The sequence below is a fragment of the Tiliqua scincoides genome, chromosome 1 (genome assembly GCF_035046505.1).
Source record: "Tiliqua scincoides isolate rTilSci1 chromosome 1, rTilSci1.hap2, whole genome shotgun sequence".
In the NCBI taxonomy this organism is placed as follows: Eukaryota; Metazoa; Chordata; class Lepidosauria; order Squamata; family Scincidae; genus Tiliqua; species Tiliqua scincoides.
In genome coordinates, this window is record NC_089821.1 from 251,156,583 (window position 1) to 251,176,878 (window position 20,296).

A 20,296-nucleotide genomic window follows, 5' to 3' on the forward strand; every position below is an offset into this window, starting at 1 on the left:
ATTGGGGCCACTGCGGCTCTAACTGGAGTAAGGGGAATTATCTTTCCTTGCCTCAGGCAGAGACACAGCCAGCCCCAAACTTGCGCTGGATACAGTGCAGGCCAGTTGGCCCTCCTTGTTGCAGCTCAGTTAGGATTGGGCTGCCCATGACCTCCTTCTCCCCCCACTGAGAGAAATCTGTCCTTTTTAACACTGAAACCAGAGGAATGCATCGAGTTCAGTTAGTCAGCCACCAGAGCAAACCTATACATGTTCGACTGCACTGAAAGGCACTAATGGTCAAGTTAAGTGTGCCCGAGTCTGCAGTTTGAATCACTTCTCTCCTGATCTCAATGTAGTAAAAAAGCATGTTACTAAAAGGTATGTGAAAAAGGAGAAAAACTGAGGAACACCACCAACGCAACAGAAGAGACACTTTCTTGTGCCAAATATAAAATATGCCATTTACAGTATTAAGATCCATATTTTATATGTAAGTTTTACTAGTGATTGTTACACACATTTTCAAAAATATTGCATCTTTGCCACTTATAGGCAATTGCTCTCCATTGCTTCAATCCAATAACATGTAAAAAGGAACATTTGTATAAAAATATATTCATATACTGTATAGTAATATTTGCAAAGACTGGCCACTGACATTGTAACAAATTCACTGCATTCCTTCTAAATTGGAGCACATACTGCAGAATTCAGGCCATAATTTTACCCAAAAAGATGCTCTTAGAAATGAAAGTTTATCAAGATCTGCTTAAACTCCCCATCATTGTGAACAAGAGCCACCCATCCACCTGGAGAAGATGCCTGAAATATTTGGCTTGAACCTGCAATCTTGCACACACTAAACATGTGTTCTATCAACTGCAGTTCATCCCCATTGCACAATGGAATTAGATGAAACAAAGGCACAATGAAAAGCAATAAAACCTATTTCCAGGTAGTACATTCAGAACCAAAGAATGGCAAAAACAGATTCACTACTGAGACAAATACCTTTTTCTATCTCCCATCGAGTTCTCATTAACCTGCTTGTAACAATGCATTTCTGAATGTGATCAGAAGTGATTATACACATACTAAATGGAAAGAGGTCTGTTTATTATTACTGCAACAACTTGCTCCAAGCCTCAGGATCTTTGCAGTGCTTTATGTACAAAAGCAGGTAATCAATAATGAATGTAACATTTGATTATTTCAAGACAGGAAAAATTCATCACAATTACTTCAGGCACTGTGTTCCAAACATAAAAGGCACTTAACAAAAAAAGATTCCCAACCCCCCCCCCCCCATCCCAGCATAGGATGCATCTATATCACCGGATTATCTGGTACACAGGATCTCCAACTTGAAGTGTTCCTGTTTTATCAATTCCAAAGTACCATCCGAATAGAGGGTGTGATTTGTAAATGTGGTTTTCAGAAGGTTCACACATGCGGTAACTGCAGAGAAAGATCAGAATGAGCCACATACTACTTTTTTTCAGTGTATCCTGCTCTTTCCTAAACAAAAAATATTACACCAAATATTCAAAAAACAAACTCATAAAACTCAACTTAAAACAAAAATGCAAACAGAGAACCAATTCAACTATTGAGGGATTTAATTATAACAGTTCTGCAAAGGCCTGATGGAAAAGTCAAGCTGATGGAGCTATCACCACCAAGAAATCCCTCTCACAGGTCACTGTCTGCCCCACTTTGGGGTAATCTGCCAGAGTATCTCCCTAAAAGATCTCACAGGGCAGGCAAATTCATATGAGAGGAAAAGGTCCTTTGGATACCCTGGCTCCAGGTCACTTAGGACTTTAAAGGCAATAACCAGCACTTTGAATTGGGTCCAAAAATGTACTGGCACACAATGTGGTTAAAGTCACATGGGCACAGCATCATCATAGTGCTTCACTCCCATCAAAACCCTCACAGCCTTCTTTTGTAAAAGTGAAAGTTTATTTGGAAATTCTTCAAAGGCTTCAATTATTTGGCTGTCTTCAAAGGCAGCCCTACTTAGAACATGTGACAACAGTCTACCTGAGAAGCAATTAAGGCATGGGTAATCATCAACAACAGGGCAACAGGCTAACACACTGTCATCAACAGGTCTCCTGATCAGAAGCACCACTATTTGTGCCCAGATTTAATTTCAGCTTGTTTAAAAATGTCCTTATTTTCAAGGGTAGAAGCACCTGTGTTTTAAGAAGCCAACAGAAAAAATACACAATTCCTGTCTTTTTTATATTCATTACAAACCACTGCCAAATTTACAGCACAATCCTATTCTCCTCCTTCCCCTCTGATGCAGATGTGTCAAGAAGCCACTTGCAGCACAATCCAATGCCTGATCACTTGGAACCAAATCCCACTATGCTCAGTGGGGTTTATTGCCAGGCAGATATGTATAGGACTGTAGCCTTAAAGCGGCAGTTGCCATCCTGGTTATAAACATCTCATCAGCATATCCTCCTGTCACACATGTATATTGTTATAGCTACAGAGGCTGACAGAAGAGCAATCAATATGCTTCACACCTACTACTAATTTCAAGTACAGTATTAGCATTACATCATTTGGAATCTTTAAAAAAGGGAAAATGTCAGCAAGCCCTAATCCATTTTTGCCCAGCCCACAGGTGTACACATTTGATCCCTGTTGGGTATATGCAATGCTGCACAGACATGGCCTTAATCAAATGGCCTGCCATAAGAGATTGGCTAGTACATATTAGCAAACCTTCAAATAGGATAATTCTGCAGGCATGACTATAAGCATACATTTCATACAGCTTTCCTATTTTATACTTTCAATTTAGAAAGTCTACTTCACTTCATGGACAAACGGTCAACTTTCCTAAATTACATAGACAATCCCTACCCCATTATGATTGCACGGATCATAATCCTTATATTTTTTTAGAGAACTGCGCATGATGCTCATTCATCTATCTATGGAAAAAAAAGAGAAGAGGGCCTATCAGGCTTACCTACCTCTTCAAGGTTTCAAGAGGCTCTTTTCTGTCAATGACCCCAGTGTCTGGATCAACTGTTGTAAGAATACACCTACAACGATGAAAACAGACCAAGCTAAAACAGTAGTCTTATTTACTTTTGCTCTCAAACAAAATAAAAAACACAAACGGTTTTACCTTGGGCATGCCATGGTCCCTTTCATCTCTGCAGTTCCAATTATTATCTCATCCCAAGTATCCTAAGGAAATATATTAGGTCATATTTTCATTTAGACTGCGCTTCTTTCGTTTTGCCACTAAACAGGTCTACCACAATACAAACTTGCACCAATAGGCAATTAGTAAAGAACTTTCTTGCAGCTCAGTAAATGCTATAAGATGATAGAGGGGCAGGGCAATAGTAGTCCTTTCCATAACCAGTTACACAACTGTTCCAGATTTCATTTTATTCCCTATTTTGCGCTCATTTTTAATCTTGCAGTTTATTCAGTGTTAGAAAAAGTTTCTAGCACCCCCTCTGAAGTCACAGAAAGAGTATCAATGCATTGAATGGACCAGGAAATCAGTTCTCTTATGCAAACGCAAGCATAAGGCTGGTGAAAGCTTAAAAAAAAAAAGAGAGACAGAGCTATGGAATAGTTAGAGACATCACCAATTACAAGGCTTTGATGTCATCTTCAGGCATTTGAAGACAAACACAGTGGTGCAGTGATGAATTTTGAAGTGAACATAACATAAAAAGAGCCCTCCTGGATCAGGCCCAGGGACCATCTAGTCCAGCTTCCTGCATCTCACAGCAGTCCACTAGATGCCTCAAGGAGCAAACACAAGACCACAAGAAACATGCATCTCACTGCCACCTCCCATGACTGCCAGCTCATCATGACAGCCACTTCCCCCAAGAGTCACACCCTCACCAAGACTTTGCAACAACAAAAAACATCAACTTCAAAATTTCTTCATTAGAATGTTTTCTTTCCTGCCGCTTACCATATTTCTATTTTGGAATTTTGTTTAAAGAGGTAGCTCATTTCATTCCAAACTTCTGGAGTGTGTTTCAAAAAGTATAAGTAATGAAAAATGGAACTAAAAAAAAATCCCTAATAAATATAAAAGGCATTTTAAAGAACTAGCCTATGAGTTTTTACTCAGAAGTCAGTCAATCTCACCAACTTATTCCCAGATACATTTGCATAGGATCACTGTTTTAGGGCCCAATCCTGTCCAACCTTCCGGCGCCAATGCAGCCCCAAGGTACGGGAACAAACATTCCCTTACCTTGAGGATCTCTGTAACTGTCCCCCCACTGCAGGATGCAATGCATGCCCCATTGGAATAGCTGCATCAGCACTGGGAAGTTGGATAGGATTGGGCCCTTAATGTTACAAGAGTGGCATATACTCTTCCAAGTATCCATTGGGAAAGACAAGAGCCTAGAGATGGAAGAACAGGCAAATGTCTCAGCTTGCCTCCTGAGCCTGAATTTCTCTGAAAAAAATCTTAGAATGACATCACTGCTTTTGTTCTGGCATTGCTCTCTACTCTGCACCCCGCCCCCCAAACTCTTGGAAACATATTCTACAATCCTTTCTATACTTGACTATACAACCCTACCCTTTGACTAATGAAACTTATGTCTGAATAGACAGGCATAGGATTGGGCGCAACCCTATCCAACTTTCCAGTGCAGGTGAAGCCATGCCAACAGGGCGTTTGGAGCATCCTGTGGTGGAAGGGGGCAGTCACAGAGGCCTCCTTTGTTTCCTTTACCTTGGGGCTTTGTTGCAGTTGCAACAGCACTAGAAAGTTGGATAGGACTGGGCCATTAGTTACCTTTCAGAGGTCTTGCATTTATGTTTAAATAAAAACATAGATAAATGAGCCAATGAAGTTAAATGCAGGCTGGCAGGCAACTGAATCCTGCTGCTCTTGTTGCACAAGCTTCTAGGAATACTGTACTTGTGCTAGTTAGAGTATTTTTCTGTCATGACATACGCAAATGTTAACATTAACATAATTTTGCAACGTACAGCTTCAAAAGCAGTACTGAACATTCCCAGCTGCAACTCTTGCTTGCAAAGCAATTCAAGGACCTCCACAAGAGAAACTACTTTCAAGTCTCATTATTCAGTGCAAAGTATTTTAGAACCTAAAAAAAAAAACTTTATAAACATTTCTGCTGCATAAAAGTCAAGTAGTGATAAATTTGAGATAAACTCCTTTGCAGCTCTTGGCTAAATAATATTTTGATTGAATATTGGTTGTTTCAAATGGGGGGGGGAGAGAAGAGGAGGAAAAATAAGAATCCAGCATTGGACCTTATCACCAAATGGTGTCACTGAAGGCATTTTTAAGAAACACTTCACTGTCCAGACTGATACAATTGCTTACACTAGACAGCTTCAGTTTTGCAGACATGGTCAACTGGGGAAAGAGTTGTTCAGGAAATGGTTCACAAAAAACTTCTCTGTACTATTTGAAAGGAAATGGCTTCAGCAATAATGCAGACTTTCCTTCTAGTTTCCATTCAACTGCTGTATTTCACTGTTTCTTCAAAAATCCTAGCATGTATTTCTGCAAGGTTGTGTGATCATTTACTAGTGTTAACATTTACTAGTAAATCTGTCAGTTCTCTTAATTATTCACTTGAATATGCATATACAACCTCTCTCTCTCTCTCTCTCTCTCTCTCTCTCTCATGTATTACCTCCTCAAAAGAACCACAGCCTGTAACCAGAATATTTGGCCTGAAGTTACGTATTTGAACTTTCTTCTCCAGTCGTGAATTTAGCTCCTCCACAGAAGCTTCAGAGAGTACCATAACTGGACTGCAGTCAGGATAGGCAATCTAGAAAGACATATTCAAAGAGGGCAAACTGTAAAGATCACCCAAGAAAAGACATCTAAACCCCACTGGAACTCCACCGACTTAAGGCAAACTCAAAAGCTCTTGTTGCTAGCCTCTGGTAGCCCTACCAAAAGATAATCAAGATGTGAAAGCCTTTCACCCCAGTCACTTAATGAAGCAAAATACTGTTTTTGAGGTTAGAAATATTCAGGGCCACCCTGTTGTGACTGAAGGTAGTTGTAAAGGTTGTACCTGTTTTACCTCCAGGTTGCACCTACCAGGGGATCTCAAGACAGACCATGTAGTTGCACACTGCACAAGTGTGCAACATTTAAGGGGGCACTATTCACACAGGAAGGGGGAGAAATGCTGGCAGAACAACACTTCTGGTGGGGAGCAAAAGCACCTTTGCCTATGGTGCACAAAGGCACTTTTTCTACTTTTTATAATGTGCACAAAGACTGGGGTAGCCTTGGAAATATTCCACACTTTGGTGCTCGTGTAATGCCCTAACTAATCACTACTGGAGTCATTTGTTTTAGAACCTGACATTCTTGTGAGTATGGCAGCGCTCTTTTAGATTACTGCTGACCTTCCATAATCTGACAAGACACTTGCATACCCATGTCTTAAATGTAAAGTTATGATGACAGCTGAAATCCTCAAACCACAAACTTACTCAGGACTAGGCCTGGAGGAGCACTTTTTAATTAACACTGAAGTGTTTCGCATTAGCTACAGAATCTTACAAGAGCCACCTCCAAATAAAAACTGATAACTAAAAACATTTGTCAAGCATCCCTCTGACCTTATCAGTGGGTCGAAAAGGTTTCATGAAATCCTTTGAATTCCTTGGGACCATGTTTGGTTCAAAGTGAACAAGACGGTAGGGTTGTGAATTCAAGAAGGCTGTGATCCATTGAGCTGCTTCTTCTCCACAGTCTCTGCCTTGGACATCAAAGCCAAACACCCTAAAAGATCAAGAGGCATCAGTAACAGCTATGCTAACCACTGCAGTTATATTAGAATACTATTTTAAACAGCAAAATGTGGTGTTTATGTGCTTTTTTCCAAGATGTTACTATTTCTTGCTTATACCATAAACCCATTTGTGAACTTTTTGTTCAAAAGCGGCATATAAATACTGTTAATAATAATAATAATAATTTCTGCCCAACATTGCATATACGCAATAGGGACCAAATGTGTACACATGCCAGGCAAAAATGGGCTAATAGTGTAAAAGTCACTGTTTATTATGGACAACACAAGAACAAACATGAACAGTCTAGAAGCCTTCCTATGCTAAGTAAGTGCTTGATTATGGACCAAACCGGACAATACTTTTGGCTATCTAATCCAAACTCTCAATTTTTTATATTTAGTTTAAAATAAGTTATGAGGGACCGTGAATTGAATTGGAGCCACAGTGCTGTAGCATACTGGTGTGCCTCGGATGGTCTGCATGTGGGCTGCAGGAGTTTGGGGAAGGATCATTTGTTAGTAGGGCCACTGAGGGATGTGCCTTGTCAATTGTCTAAAAACTTATGGTGTACCTTGATAATTTTAGTGCCTTGACAGTGTGCCATGAGATGAAAAGGATTAAAAATTGCTGTTCTAAGGTGACATAGTTCACAGAAATTCTGCCAGCAGTATTTGAAAATTTGGTAGTAAGGCTCAAAACAGATACACTGCATCAACAAAATGAATTTACTTCACAACACCCATCTGCTAATGTCAAGGCTACTTAGAATTTGAGGAGGAGTTTTTAAATAGTCTTAACAGCAATTGATATCATACCTTCTCTGGTACCAGTTTGGAGCTGGGGAAGACTACAACTTTTTTTGAAGCTGTGTTGTGAAAGACATACAAGACTGACAAAAAGAAGACAATTGAGCCACCTGCAGTTCCACACTGGATTTTTTCTTGATAGTTTGACAGGAATTTCAAGATCCTTCATTTCTGGAGCACTCAGAGTTAAGTAGCCATTTTCACTGGTGACAGAGATCAACACTAGCCGAGGTTCCTGCCGCGCTGTCACCATGTGTCCATCTTCCTTTATCACAAGCCAACACCTGGAGTTAAAGACCAAAAATACTGTAAACATTACTGAAAGGTACCTGGAGATGACATCAAAGCCTTGTAATTGGTGATGTCTCTAACCATTCCATAGCTCTGTCTCTTTTTTGTTAAGCTTTCACCAGCCTTATGCTTGCGTTTGCATAAGAGAACTGGTTTCCTGGTCCATTCAATGCATGATGCTCTTTCTGTGACTTCAGAGGGGTGCTGGAAACCTTTTTCAACCTTTCTACCTACCACAATTCAACTGCTATCCAGCCTGGCTCTTTCTCAATTAGATCTGGATCACACTATTTCACCAAGAAGCTACATACCAGAGAACCAAAGGGATGCAGCAGCGGTGAGAGTGTCAGATGCAGGAGACATATTCAAATCCCACTTAGGCATGAAGTTCTCTGGGTGATCTCACCCTAACCAACTTAGGGCTTGTGGAACATGATTCTCCCCATTCTCACTGGACAGACATATGCTCAAAGCAACAAAAATTACTACCATCCCTTATCTGAAATACTTGGGACCAATAACCTTGCTTGAGAGGGGAGCAAAGGTCGTAGAGCGACCCTAGCAGCAGGGCAAGCAAGTTAGCCCAGCAGTCCACCTCTTTCCCAGCCCACTCCATACAAAAACAGGTTGCCATCCCTGCATTGGGCAACAGGCACTCTGTGACCCTCCGCCTTGCAACCATCCACCTGCCAACCACCTTCTTCCCAACAGAGGATCCCCTCCCACCTGGTGCTTCTCTTTCCAGAAGCTTAACCTTCTAGGCTCCACTTGCTGGGAAGCCAGCCAGGCAAAGTTACACAACACCCCAGTTGCTCTGCTCAGCGGTTAAGTGCTGCTCTCTGGTGGACAATGGCAGCACAGTGGTAGAAGCTCAGGGAAACACTAAGCTGCTGGTAATTGGGAGGGGGCTGCATTTATACATGCAGCAGGACGTGGCATCATATCAGTGCACAAAATATTTTAGATTTTGGAGCGTTTCAGATTAGAGAAGCTCAACCTGTATTACAGAGATAACCTGTATCAGCCTGTATTACTGAAGGTTCCTCCATGAGGCCCGGGTCTGACAGAACTACAGCAGGTGTCATCAGATCATCCCCTATTAAAATTATAACTTTTCCTTCTTCCAAGACACATTTTTCTAGATAAAGCCTATAGGAGTGGAACATGTCCATCTCTAAGATACAGCTGGCACCAAGCTGTGCCCACAACTTTGCTCACTGTGGGCACAGTCCTCACAGACTGCTGTGACCACCATCACCTTGACCTCCTGGACTCAGCCAAGACACTTCAGGAGAAGCCCATTCTACATCTCAATGCCAATGTGAGACTGGGGCTCATGGGGGGGAGAAGGTCACTGAGAGCTGGGTTCCCACAAGTGAAACCTGAGGAAGGACTCTGAAGAAAGGGCAGTGGCTGGTCTCCTATTGAGAGAACCCACAAAACTTATCCCTGCCACAGCATTTCAGCAGGCAGCCAACTAACAGGTTTACAGCATTTAGCCCCATGCATCTCCTGCCAATCTTTGCCTAGCAATGCTGTTAAAAGGATGCAGGTCACCCTAAGCGTAGTAGACAAAGGAGATGGTTTCAAGAACAGGGTGCAGCAGGATGAAAGTAACCCAGGCGGAACTACAGCAGCTGTGCTTGGGCAGAACAGTGATGCAAAATGTGCAGGTGGAGGAGAGGAAAGCACTGCAGTGGAAAAGATCAAGCCCCTATTCTTGTGTAAAGATGACCCATCAAGACAGGGGAAAAGATTCCAGGATCCCCTACTAAATGTATTCAGAGGGTGCAGCCCCACCCATGAAAGTCAGCAGGCCTGGAGAACTGAAGCGCAGCGCACGCTTGCAGACAACTTAGAACCCCATTTTACGACTGCCTATTCAGAAGTAAATCCCATTATAGTCAATGGAGCTTACTCTCAGGAAAGCGTGGATAGGATTGCCGCCTTAGACTCTGAGCCCCTTTGGGAGGGGGGGGGGTCTGCGCAAAGCGCTCCGAATACAAACAGATCCATCTGCAGTAGTCGAGGGGTTTACTCTAGAGTAACCCCGCCCCAGCGGATCGGGCAGAGCGGCATCTGAAAGGAGCGGTCCACACCCCTGCCAGAGTTCGAAAACAACCCAGGCTACAATCCTATCTACACTTCCCTGGGAGTAAGCCCCATTGACTACAATGGGACTTCTAGACAGGCACAAGATTGGGCTTTCAGGCTACAATTCTGTCCACACTTTCCTTGGAGTAAGCCCCATTTACTATAACAGGACTTACTTCTGAGTAGACATGCATAGGCTGGGGCTCCAAGGCGGCAATCCTATCCACACTTGCTGGGAGTAAGCCCCATTGACTATAATAGGACTTACTTCTGAGTAGACGTACATAGGCTGGCGCTCCAAGGCGGCAATCCTGTCCACACTTTCCTGGGAGTAAGCCCCATTGACTATAATAGGACTTACTTCTGAGTAGACATGCATAGGCTGGCGCTCCAAGGCGGCAATCCTATCCACACTTTCCTGGGAGTAAGCCCCATTGACTATAATGGGGCTTACTTCTGAGTAGACAGGCATGGGATTGGGGTCCCAGCTCGGTGCCCAGAGGCCAGCCGGCTTACCTGTCGCGCAGGTCCCCGCTCCGCAGCCCCAGCGGGCTCACCTGGGCGCGCCTCACGGCCACCCCCCTGCAGGACTTGACCGGGTGGATGAAGAGCCCGGACACCGTCGCCACTCGCTTCAGGCGCAGGCGGCCCCGCCGAGCGCCAGCGCGGCGCCAGGAGACCGCGGCGGCCCCCAGCAGGGCGATCGCCACCAGAGACGCCGCCGAGACCAAGAGCCAGCCCAGCGGCGTCCTGGGCAAGGCGGCCGAGCCCGGCCCGAGCATGGTGGCGGCCAGGCGGCGTGTGAGCCGCGCAGGGGCGGGAGAGCCTGAAAAGCGGCAGGCGGCTCCTCCCCGCACCCTTTCCTTGCCGCACGCGCACCAAGTGCTTTGGGACCTTCGGAAAGACACACCGGACACGTGTTCCCAGAAAGTCGGCGCATGCTGAATGAATGCACGTAGCTGCCCTGAACCTGCCACGTGTCCGCTTCACAGGGCGGCTTTGAATTCTGATATCTTGAGGGAGGGGAAAGATATATTTCCTTCAGTGATTTTTCTCATCTCACGGCACACTGATAAGGTGCCTGTCCTAAAATTGTCAGGGCGCACCATCAGTTGTTTGACCATTGACAAGGCACACCATGCTGTTGGTGGGGGGCTCACATCCCCCAATGGCCCTACCAATAAATGACCCTCCCCCAAACTCCCGCAGACCATTCACAGCACACCAGTGTGCCGTGGCACAGTGGCTGAAAATGGCTTATTGAGGGCGCAATCCTAACCCCTTATGTCAGTGCTTTCCAGCACTAGCATAGTGGTGCCAATGGGACGTGTGCTGCATCCTGCAGTTGGGTGTCACTCACAGAGGCCTCCTCAAAGTAAGTGAATGTTTGTTCCCTTACCTCAGAGCTGCATTGCCCTTATGTCAGTGCTGGAAAGCACTGACACAAGGGGTTAGGATTGCGCCCTTAGATATACTGTAGACACACCCACATGCACAGGAATATTTAATCTAATCCACACTTTTTTAAAAAATGCACATCTAAACATCTTTAATTCCAACACACTTGTCCTTCGCATTGTCCTCCTTTATTTGTCATGTGTGTAAGGCTACAATCCTATCCACAGTTACGTGGGAGTAAGTCCTATGGAACTCAGTGGAACGTACTTCTGAGTAGACAGGCATAGGATTGTGCTGTAAATTACATTGATTTTGTGCTAGAAAGTTGTCATTCTAAGCACATTTTCTGGGAATGAAGTCTACTGAATTCTTTTGACCTAAGGGCCCAATCCTATCCAACTTCACAGCACTGATGTAGCTGCCAACAGGGTACGTGCTGCATCCTGCCGGGGGGGGGGGGCAGTCACAGAGGCCTCCTTATTCGTTCCCTTACCTTAGGGCTGCATTGTGGCTGCATCAGCACTGGAAAGTTGGATAGGCTTGGCTTGGGCCTTTATTCCTTTGTAACCATGCTCAGGATCATGTTGCATGCTCTACCTGACAATGCACCAGAGAGCAGTTCTATGGTCACTAGATCATCCAATTTGGGGGGCAACAGAGGATAAAAAGGAAATTTTTTTTGTTCCTTTCAGGACATTTGGAGAATAAATAGAGAATGATTTTGCTGTACGGTTGTCATGAGGTCATAATGGACTGCAGGCTGTGATGACAAATGCTTGTGATGTCACCATGAGCCCCTTAGCAACAGCTGAAGGATAAGGACAAGAACAATTGCTTTGTGAGCTCAGGCTGACTTTAGCTGGCAAAGCAAGAGGAAGATCTCTTTCCTGATACCCGAGACTGGAGGTGTCTCAACTCTCAATTTGAGCCCAAGATCCTGAGTCTGAACGATACACTCAGACTCTCCAGGGGCTCCACTTCAGATTTTTTAATCTCAAATCCTTGAACTTCATAGAAGGCTTATCTTACATCATTTAGAATTGGCTGGAAAGAATCTGTCCTGAAAGAAGAGGCAGAAGACTTCACAAAGAAGCCATTGCGAAGATCAAAGCAGGATGGGAGACTGGAAGGCCTACATCAACACAGTCCTGAAGGACAAGAACATTGAGGACATAGCAATTGTGGGACATTCTGACAATAAATCTGTGTGGGCTTCTAAGCCAGGAGGCCTGCTGGCAGCCATCTCTCCTCAGGAAGTAGGAGTGATCACTGGACAAGACCGAAAAGCTTTCCTGCAGACCGGGATCACCATCGCTGGCAAGAAGTGTAGCGTGATCCGCGACAATCTGCTTGTAGAGAAAGATGCCGTGATGGACACAAGAACCAAAGGTGGCGACAGCAGGTCCATCTGCATTGGGAAGACTCCTAAAGCTCTGATCTTTCTCATGGGCAAAAAGGGAGTTCATGGAGGTGCTCTTAATAAGAAGATGCATGACCTGGTCGCAAACATGAAATCAAAAGGCAGCTAGAGCCAAGGTTTTGTCCAAGTCACTTTTCTCCTGACTGAAGGACCTGGGGATGCTATTGTTGCTTTGAAATAAAAGGCATTAGCCATTTCTTCCCTCTGCCTTAGGACAAGACTTGCCTCTTATTCTAAATGATACCTCTGGCTTGAAGGAAGGGATCAAACCAAGTAGTTATTCTAAGGCATTGTCTAGAAGGCTACTCCTTCAGTGGTCCTATTACAGGTGGACAGATGGGGCCTGATTCCCTTCCATCTGTGACCATCATAGGCAGCGCTAGAGGGGACAAGGAGGCAAACAGCCCCAGACAAGTAACTCACCTGTTCATCACTATGACCCCAAGAACCAGCCAAGACATCCTAGCTCCCAAGATAGAATGCCAAATGATTCCCCCCCTTAATCAATGATGTGCTTGCTTCTGCTCTTTTCACTCAGAAAAGGAAGAAACAGAGCCAAAGAGGAGGTGTGTAGGAGAGGAGAGTGTCTGTGATGCTTCAGCCCACCACTCATCTTTCTCTGCGCTTCCTCTTACATTCCATCTCCCTCTTTTCCAATCCAGGGAACAAGAAGAGGAGCAGTGGATGTGAGTAGGCAGATGGAGGTGGGCACCACACACACCCGCACACCAATTTGCTGTCTGTAGTGACCATCTCAGTTGGCCTTGTGGATGGGCTGATCTCAATGACCCCCAATTCCTGGACCTCTGTGATACCTGGAAGGAAAGGCACCTGACACATCAACACGCTCTAATTTCATCAGTGATAATATATATGTGAAATAACTATTTTTTTTTCCTTTCAGAAGCCTAACATGTAGAACAATGCTATCATTCACCCCAAATATACTTTGCTCCCTCTGTGCCTCCCCCCATTTTTTCTGGTGGTACACCTGTGCCAAACTACTGTTTCTAGAAAGCTAGTGGGGGGGCCCCCCCACAGGTCATAATGTTTGCCATTTTTGAAGAATATATGGCTCAAGAGAAGGCAGCATATTAATTAAAAAAATAATATTTTGAGTAGAAACATCATCTTGATCACCACAGTGTTCCCCAGTTCAAATAAATTATTGCCAATCTACTCAGCAAGATATTTTGCAACTGCCCGAAACAATTCCTCAAGCTATAATTTACGAATTTTCTACAGGTTCGTTTCAAATTTTATTATATACTGTTAATAAAAATATATGTGTTTGGGTTTTGCAGCAAAAGTGTTTTGCTTTGAAGTTGGTGACTGGATATCTAAAGCTGGATGTCTAAACGTGATAGGACCCTGGATTGTCCAGTAGCTCAAGTCAGTCCTACCTATAGTGCTATTTACCAGTTCTGTGGATTCCATCTTATTAGAATTAAGGTGTTTGTGTCAAGTACAGAACCACAGCCAAGCAGAATAGAAACAAAGATTCATCAAGGCTTGAGCACTATCCATCCCCTGTTGACCTTCAGTTGGCCTGGACTACGCCTGGCCTGGCCTCTCATAATCTCAAGAATCCCCTGTTGACCTTCAATTGGCCTGGACTATGCCTGGCCTGGCCTGGCCTGTCCTAATCTCAAGAATGTTCTCTGAGCTTCAGAAGGGGCAGTACAGAGCATGTTAATACATTCCTTTCACTTGCCTGAGATATAAATCTATTGCCAAATAAAACATGAAACCTCCTTTCCCAGATCTGAACCTGACGGTCTTTGGGGCCCATTTAGAGAAATGCCTTTTTGAAAACCACTGGCTCTTAATACAGAGCAAGCTGATATGTGGTTAGGTAATCATTTCACTAGACATTATTTGCTCTTTTTTTCCTGGGAATTCCTTTTTGGAGACTTTTGTTGTGGTTGCCTGAAGGGCTGAGGAGGTTACTGAGAAGGAACAGCAATGAACAAAACCTTATTTTTTTTTTCTAAACAGGACTGAATTTCAATGGTATTATTTTAAGGAAGGGGAGGGGTAAGGAATTTTAAAAAACCCCACATCTTTTCTCCCATTTATAATCTCCAGAGAAATAGCATGGTGAGTCATGCATTGTAAGTAAACTTAGCATAGCTAAGAGGAGGAAGGAATTATTCTGGCAAAGAAATGGCCAATGGGAGAATTAAAAATAGAGTACTTCATAGAACATTCCGGCTAGGAGGGAGGACTTCTGCAAAGCAGCAAGATAATGGGTTTCATTTGCAGTTCTCTCTTTCAGTGGGAAATCATTTTGGCAGATATATTGATTTTCAGAAATGCATGATTAGTTACACAACATTATATAGAGGCAATATTTGTAAAAACATATACAAAAAAATATTTGTAAAAAACAACCCTGCTGGATCAGGCCACAGCCCAGCAGATGCTTCTGGAAAGTCCACCAGCAAGGGAGAGGCATGCTTCTCTCCCAATATTGCAACTACCTGCAACTGGCATTCAGAAGCATACCCAGCACACCATGTGGGAAACATTAGTCCCATGAACTAATTATGAACTGTGTGAAGAAGTACCTCCTTTGATGGTCCGCAGTGTGGTTGGGATTTTTTTGCTCCCTAAATTCAAGGTTACAGAACAATCCTATGCATGTCTACTCAGAAATTCCACTGTGTTCAATGGAACTTACTCCAAGGAAAGTGTGTATAGGATTGCAGCCTTTTGGCCCAATCCTATCCTTCCCCCCAACTGCCAAAGAGATCAAAGTTGCATCCAGTGGTGGAGCAAGAATCCTCTTTCCCTTCTGCAAGCTTCCTGCCCGCCCTGCAATGGTCTTCTCAGACCTGCAAAAGTTTGAAGAGATAAAGGGGCAGGGTTGCTCTGAAAACAGAGGATATGATCTGGTGCACACCATTGCTGCTAGAGCTCCCCCTTCTGCAGCTTCCCCCCCCTTCCTCCCTTCTCACTACCCACTTTTGTCCCCATCCCCCCCATCCTCTCCTGTTCTGGCAGACAGTCAGCACTGGGACACAGTGTGCAGGAAGGCTCTGGCCTTCCCACAGGAGCTCTGACAGCACACAGTTTTATGGCTGCCTTAAGCCAGCAGCGGCAGCCCATTAGCAGGGTGACCAAATACAGTGGCGGACAAAGTGCCAGCTTTAACCATTGTATAGAAAAGGGAATTTTGGCAGGTGCAGCTCAACATGGAAGGGTCTAAAAAGCTGCACCTGCCAAAATTCCCTCTTCTATACAACAGGTAAAGGTAGAGGCACTCTGTCCTCTATTGTATCATGTCACTTTACCAATTAGAACTGGGCTAGCCATGATGTAAAATGTACTTTTTGGAAGTACATGCTACTCCTTATTCATTCTTATTCTCATTCTTCAATATGCTTAAGAAGTTTATCTTTAATTATACTGTCTGCCAGTTTACCTGAAACAGATGTTAAACTGACCTGTAATTTCCCAGATCTCCCCTGAATGCTGTTCCATTGGTTACCTTCCGGTCCTCTGACACAGAGGTGGAAAAGACAAGTAATAAATTTTTGTGAGACAGGAATTTCACATTTGAGTTCCTTCAGAACTCTTATGTAGACCTCATCTTGATCCAGTGGTAAGTTAATTTTGAATTCATCAAGTTACTCTTCAGCCTCAACCCTTGTCACTTCTATTTGACTTAGTTCTTCAGACTTTTTCCCTGAGAAAGCAAGTTCAGGCACTGAATTTGCGTGAGCCATAGCTAGAGGTATTTGAAAATGGTGGTTGTTTAATCAGAAGTAAGCCCATTGTATTCAGTAAGACTTACTGTGGGCTGTAATCCTATCTTACTCACTGGAAACAAACACCTTTAGCATAAGGGGAAACCAAGATAACAGGCAGTGACTCCATAAGAAAGAAAATCCAGGACTGTAGTCCTCTACACACAAGTGTTTCTCAACCAGCAGTGACTTGTACCACTGGTAGTACTTGGTCATGGCCAGTGGTATGTGCAGGACCCCCAGACCCCTGCTGCCTGGCAGTGAGACCAGCAATGCAATACAACAGACAGCAGTGGGAGGCTTGGCAGGCTCCAGCATGCACTTTTCACTCACTCAGAGTCTTCTCCACCCTGAGTCTTTTATCAGTGTTTGTCCTGTTGTGCCTGGCCTCCCAATCCAGAAGTCACTGGCAATGACACCATAGCTAGTACTTCCAATAGGTGGACCATGCAAAGTAGTACAGTGAGAAATGTACAGTGACAAATGTTGAGAAACACTGCTCTACACACACTTTCTGGCAATCAGTCCCATTGAACACAATGGGACTTGTTTCTAAGTAGACATGCATGGGATTGAGTTGTAAGACTGGTGAGAAATTATGACACTTGTCTCTTGTTCTGGCTTTTGTTGCCTTTAAAAAAGAAAAAGAGGCAGACAGACAGGCATTGGACTTGTATCTTTAATCTCTCCCTTGGTCCTCAACCAAATTGCATCCTCCTGTTTGAGCTGCTGAGAGAGGCGGTATTGCTTCTCCTATAATATGCTGAATCACCTGGAAATGACTCAGTAAATTCCTGTACCATGGAGTTAGAAAACACTACAGAAAAGAGGAAAACTAACTTCTGTAACCAGACTAAGGGCCCAATCCAATCTCATTTTCCAGCACCTGTGCAGCCCAGAGGAAAGGGAACACATGTTCCCTGACCATCAGGAGCCCTCCCCACCACAGGATGCAGCATATGCCTCATTGGCATTGTTGCACCAGCACTGGAAAATTGGATCCCATTGGACCCTAATTACCCTACTTGTAACTTGATAGTGTGTCTCCTGACCTAAAGGAAGGAAGAGGCAACAGGTAGGATTTGGAATGGAGCTTAACCTGGTAAATACATTGTTTTGTGATGTTTATAGAGTACAGGTTCAGTCTATTTATACACAGATTTTTTTTATACACACAGATTTGACTCAACACGAATGGCCACTAGAAATGAGAAGGAATGTGCTGATCCCTGGAGAAGGGGAAAAATGCATCCCTTTAAAATCATTTTTAAAAACTGAACAGTCCTTTAACAATAGCCTCCTTAATGAGAGAGAGGGAGGGAGGGAGAGAGAGAGGGTGGCTGGCTGGCTGACAATCCATCAATCCTTCTCTCTCCTGCAGACACCTCCCTTCCCCCTGAGCACATGAAAGAAAGGTGATCACTTTGCATTGGTGAAGGGAGGGGCTGAGTGAAGCCCCTTTCTAAGCTCTTGGAGGACGACTGATTGATGAATTGTCTTCTTAATGACCCTTATCTTATATCACAAAGGTCAGCAAGGCTGTTTTTAAATCACAGGAGCTAAGAAACTTTGTTTTTTAAATTGATTTGCTATAGTGTGTTTTTTGCTATCCACCTGAGTGCTTGGAACGGAACCCAAGCGAATAATGAAGCTCAACCTGTAGATGTATAGGTCAGGAGACTCAAACAAATACTGAGAGATTGGCAGCACAATCCTATGCATGTCTACTCAGATGTAAGTCTCATTAAAGTCAATGGGGCTCACTCCCAGGAAAGTGTGGATAGGACTGGGCTGTTAGGCTGCAATCCTAACCACACTTTCTTGTGAGTAAGCCCCATTGAAAAAAATAGGACTTCTGAGTAGACCTGGTTAGGATTGTGCCCTTAGGCCTGTGGTTTTCAAACTCTGCAAAACTTCTGCAAAAGTGGAAGTGGAGGGCAATCACCCCACTCTCCCTTTCCCTGACCTGGGGAGCCCTGCAGGTGCTCATGCAGGGCACCCCACACTCAGGGACAGCTGCTGCAGGGATTGGGGGGTGCACCCCAGTCCCTGCAGCCCTGTCAGAAGGGAAAGCAGAGCGATTGTGTTCCGCTTCCAGTTTTGCAGAGCAGGGCAGGATGGCTCCGCTTTCACTTTTCCTGACCTGGGGAGCCCTGCTGAAGGTTGCGCAGGGCTCCCCGCACCCCTGGGAGGCTGCAGGAGGCTTGGGCAAGTGCACCCAGGCCCCTGCAGCCCCCCTGAGCAGTGTGATCCTGCTGATTGAGCCACTGCCTTCCCCCTGTCTCCTGGCTGCCCCTTAAGGGGGCCGAGGCCAGGACTCACAGGCTGGGGCGTTGCGACACCCCAGTCTGAATACCACTGCCTTAGGCTATAATTCTATAATACTTTCCCAGGAGTAAGCCCCATTGAATGCAGTGGTAGTTACTTCTGAGTAGACATGCCAAGGATTGTGCTGTTTGTATTCTCTGAAGTCATTTTCCCTTTTCAGCAGCACTCTAGCCCACTTCCTATGAATCCAAGGCTGCAATCCTATACACGTTTTCCCAGGGGCAAATTCCACTGAACCCAGTGGGACTGACTTCTGAGTAAGCATGCCTAGAATTGTGTTGCTGATGAACTTTGAAAATGCTCAGTAGTTCCTTCTTCAGTGGATAAGTGAACTTCTTTATGGATCACTTTGTGGAGAAGTGAATGAATTCCTTTATGGAGCAATGATTCACATGCTATATAAAAATACCCCTTTGAGTGTACATGATGGTTTGTCTGCCCAGCTCCAGCTGAGATGAAATAGACTGGCTTCCAAAACAACAGAAGTGTAGAACCAGTAGCGTAGCTGGGGGGTGCAGGGGGTAGCAGGTGCACTGGGCTACGGGGGCAACAACTTGCAGACAACAGCACCTGTGCGCAACAGTTTGGCTGCTGCCAGCAGCCCTACCAGTGCCAGGCACACTGGAGGAAGGAGGGGCAACAGTCATGGAGAGGGGCAAAACTGCATGTTGCCCCTCCCTGCAGCCTAGATGGAAGGTAGTCTAGCTCATCGCTTCTGGCAGAGCTCAAGAACCACAGGTCTCGGGAGGCACGAGGAGCTGGCCTCCCACAACTTTTGTGCACCTGCCAGCCCTCATTCCCTCCACCACCTGAGGTGGTGATTTCCTCCACCTGACCTGCTCAACATGCTGCTCCCTGAAGCCCTATTTGGCTTAAATGGTAAGAGAGGCATGTGGGGAGTGGAGCAGAGTGCATCAGTGCTTGTTTGTGTTTAGAGAGGGAGGAAGAAGTGTGTTGGGGGGGCTGTTGGATGCTGGTCAAGACACTGGGGTGTGTGTGCACGCGCATGTGAGAGAGATGGAGCCCCGATAGGCAGGCATAGCCCCCAGAGATGCTTGTGGAGCCCAGCCTGGACTGAGGAGGGAGTTCCCAGTTGCTCACCACTCCCCCGCCCTGTGCCGCCTACGCTCCTCTGCTCCTCACAGTCCTCTCACTACTTGCCTGACTCCTCCTCCTGGCAAGACTGCAGCAGCCCAATTGTCTTGGCAATCTAAGCCAGTAGGGCTTGCTCCTGAGTAGACATGCAGGAGATTGGGCTCTGAGGCTGCAACCCTATGCACACTATCCTGGGAGTAAGCCCCATTGACTAGACTGGTCTTGCTTCCAAGTAAGCAGGCAGAGGATTGGGCTCCAAGGCTGCAGTCCTCTCCCCACTTTCCTGGGAGTAAGGCCCATTGACTAGACTGGGTTTG

At 45.0% G+C, this 20,296-nt stretch overlaps 2 protein-coding genes across 5 annotated transcripts in view; one reads left to right on the top strand and one right to left on the bottom strand.

The window, feature by feature from the left end:
- Window positions 1-10,775, bottom strand: part of LOC136643606 (mitochondrial amidoxime reducing component 2-like) — a 28,239-nt gene extending 17,464 nt beyond the window's left edge. For 3 of the 4 annotated variants that reach the window (XM_066618752.1, XM_066618761.1, XM_066618743.1), the window contains exons 1-7: window positions 10,503-10,775; window positions 7,712-7,885; window positions 6,619-6,781; window positions 5,670-5,810; window positions 3,140-3,201; window positions 2,982-3,053; window positions 1,318-1,440 (exon numbers count right to left, since the gene is read on the bottom strand). In XM_066618752.1, coding sequence (XP_066474849.1) covers window positions 1,318-1,440; window positions 2,982-3,053; window positions 3,140-3,201; window positions 5,670-5,810; window positions 6,619-6,781; window positions 7,712-7,885; window positions 10,503-10,768 — 1,001 coding nt within the window. In that variant the 5' untranslated portion in view covers window positions 10,769-10,775. The remainder of the gene's footprint in view (window positions 1-1,317; window positions 1,441-2,981; window positions 3,054-3,139; window positions 3,202-5,669; window positions 5,811-6,618; window positions 6,782-7,711; window positions 7,886-10,502) is intronic. The other variant, XM_066618771.1, reaches the window with a different exon arrangement.
- Window positions 10,776-12,499: 1,724 nt separating this feature from the next.
- PFN3 (profilin 3) lies at window positions 12,500-12,913 on the top strand. Its single transcript, XM_066611698.1, has one exon. The coding sequence runs from the start codon at window positions 12,500-12,502 to the stop codon at window positions 12,911-12,913; it is 414 nt and encodes a 137-aa protein (XP_066467795.1).
- The last annotated feature ends 7,383 nt before the right edge of the window (window positions 12,914-20,296 follow it).

Coding starts and splice junctions, on each gene's coding strand:
- PFN3 (XM_066611698.1), top strand. CDS start 12,500: ATGGGAGACTGGAAGGCCTACATCAACACAGTCCTGAAGGACAAGAAC.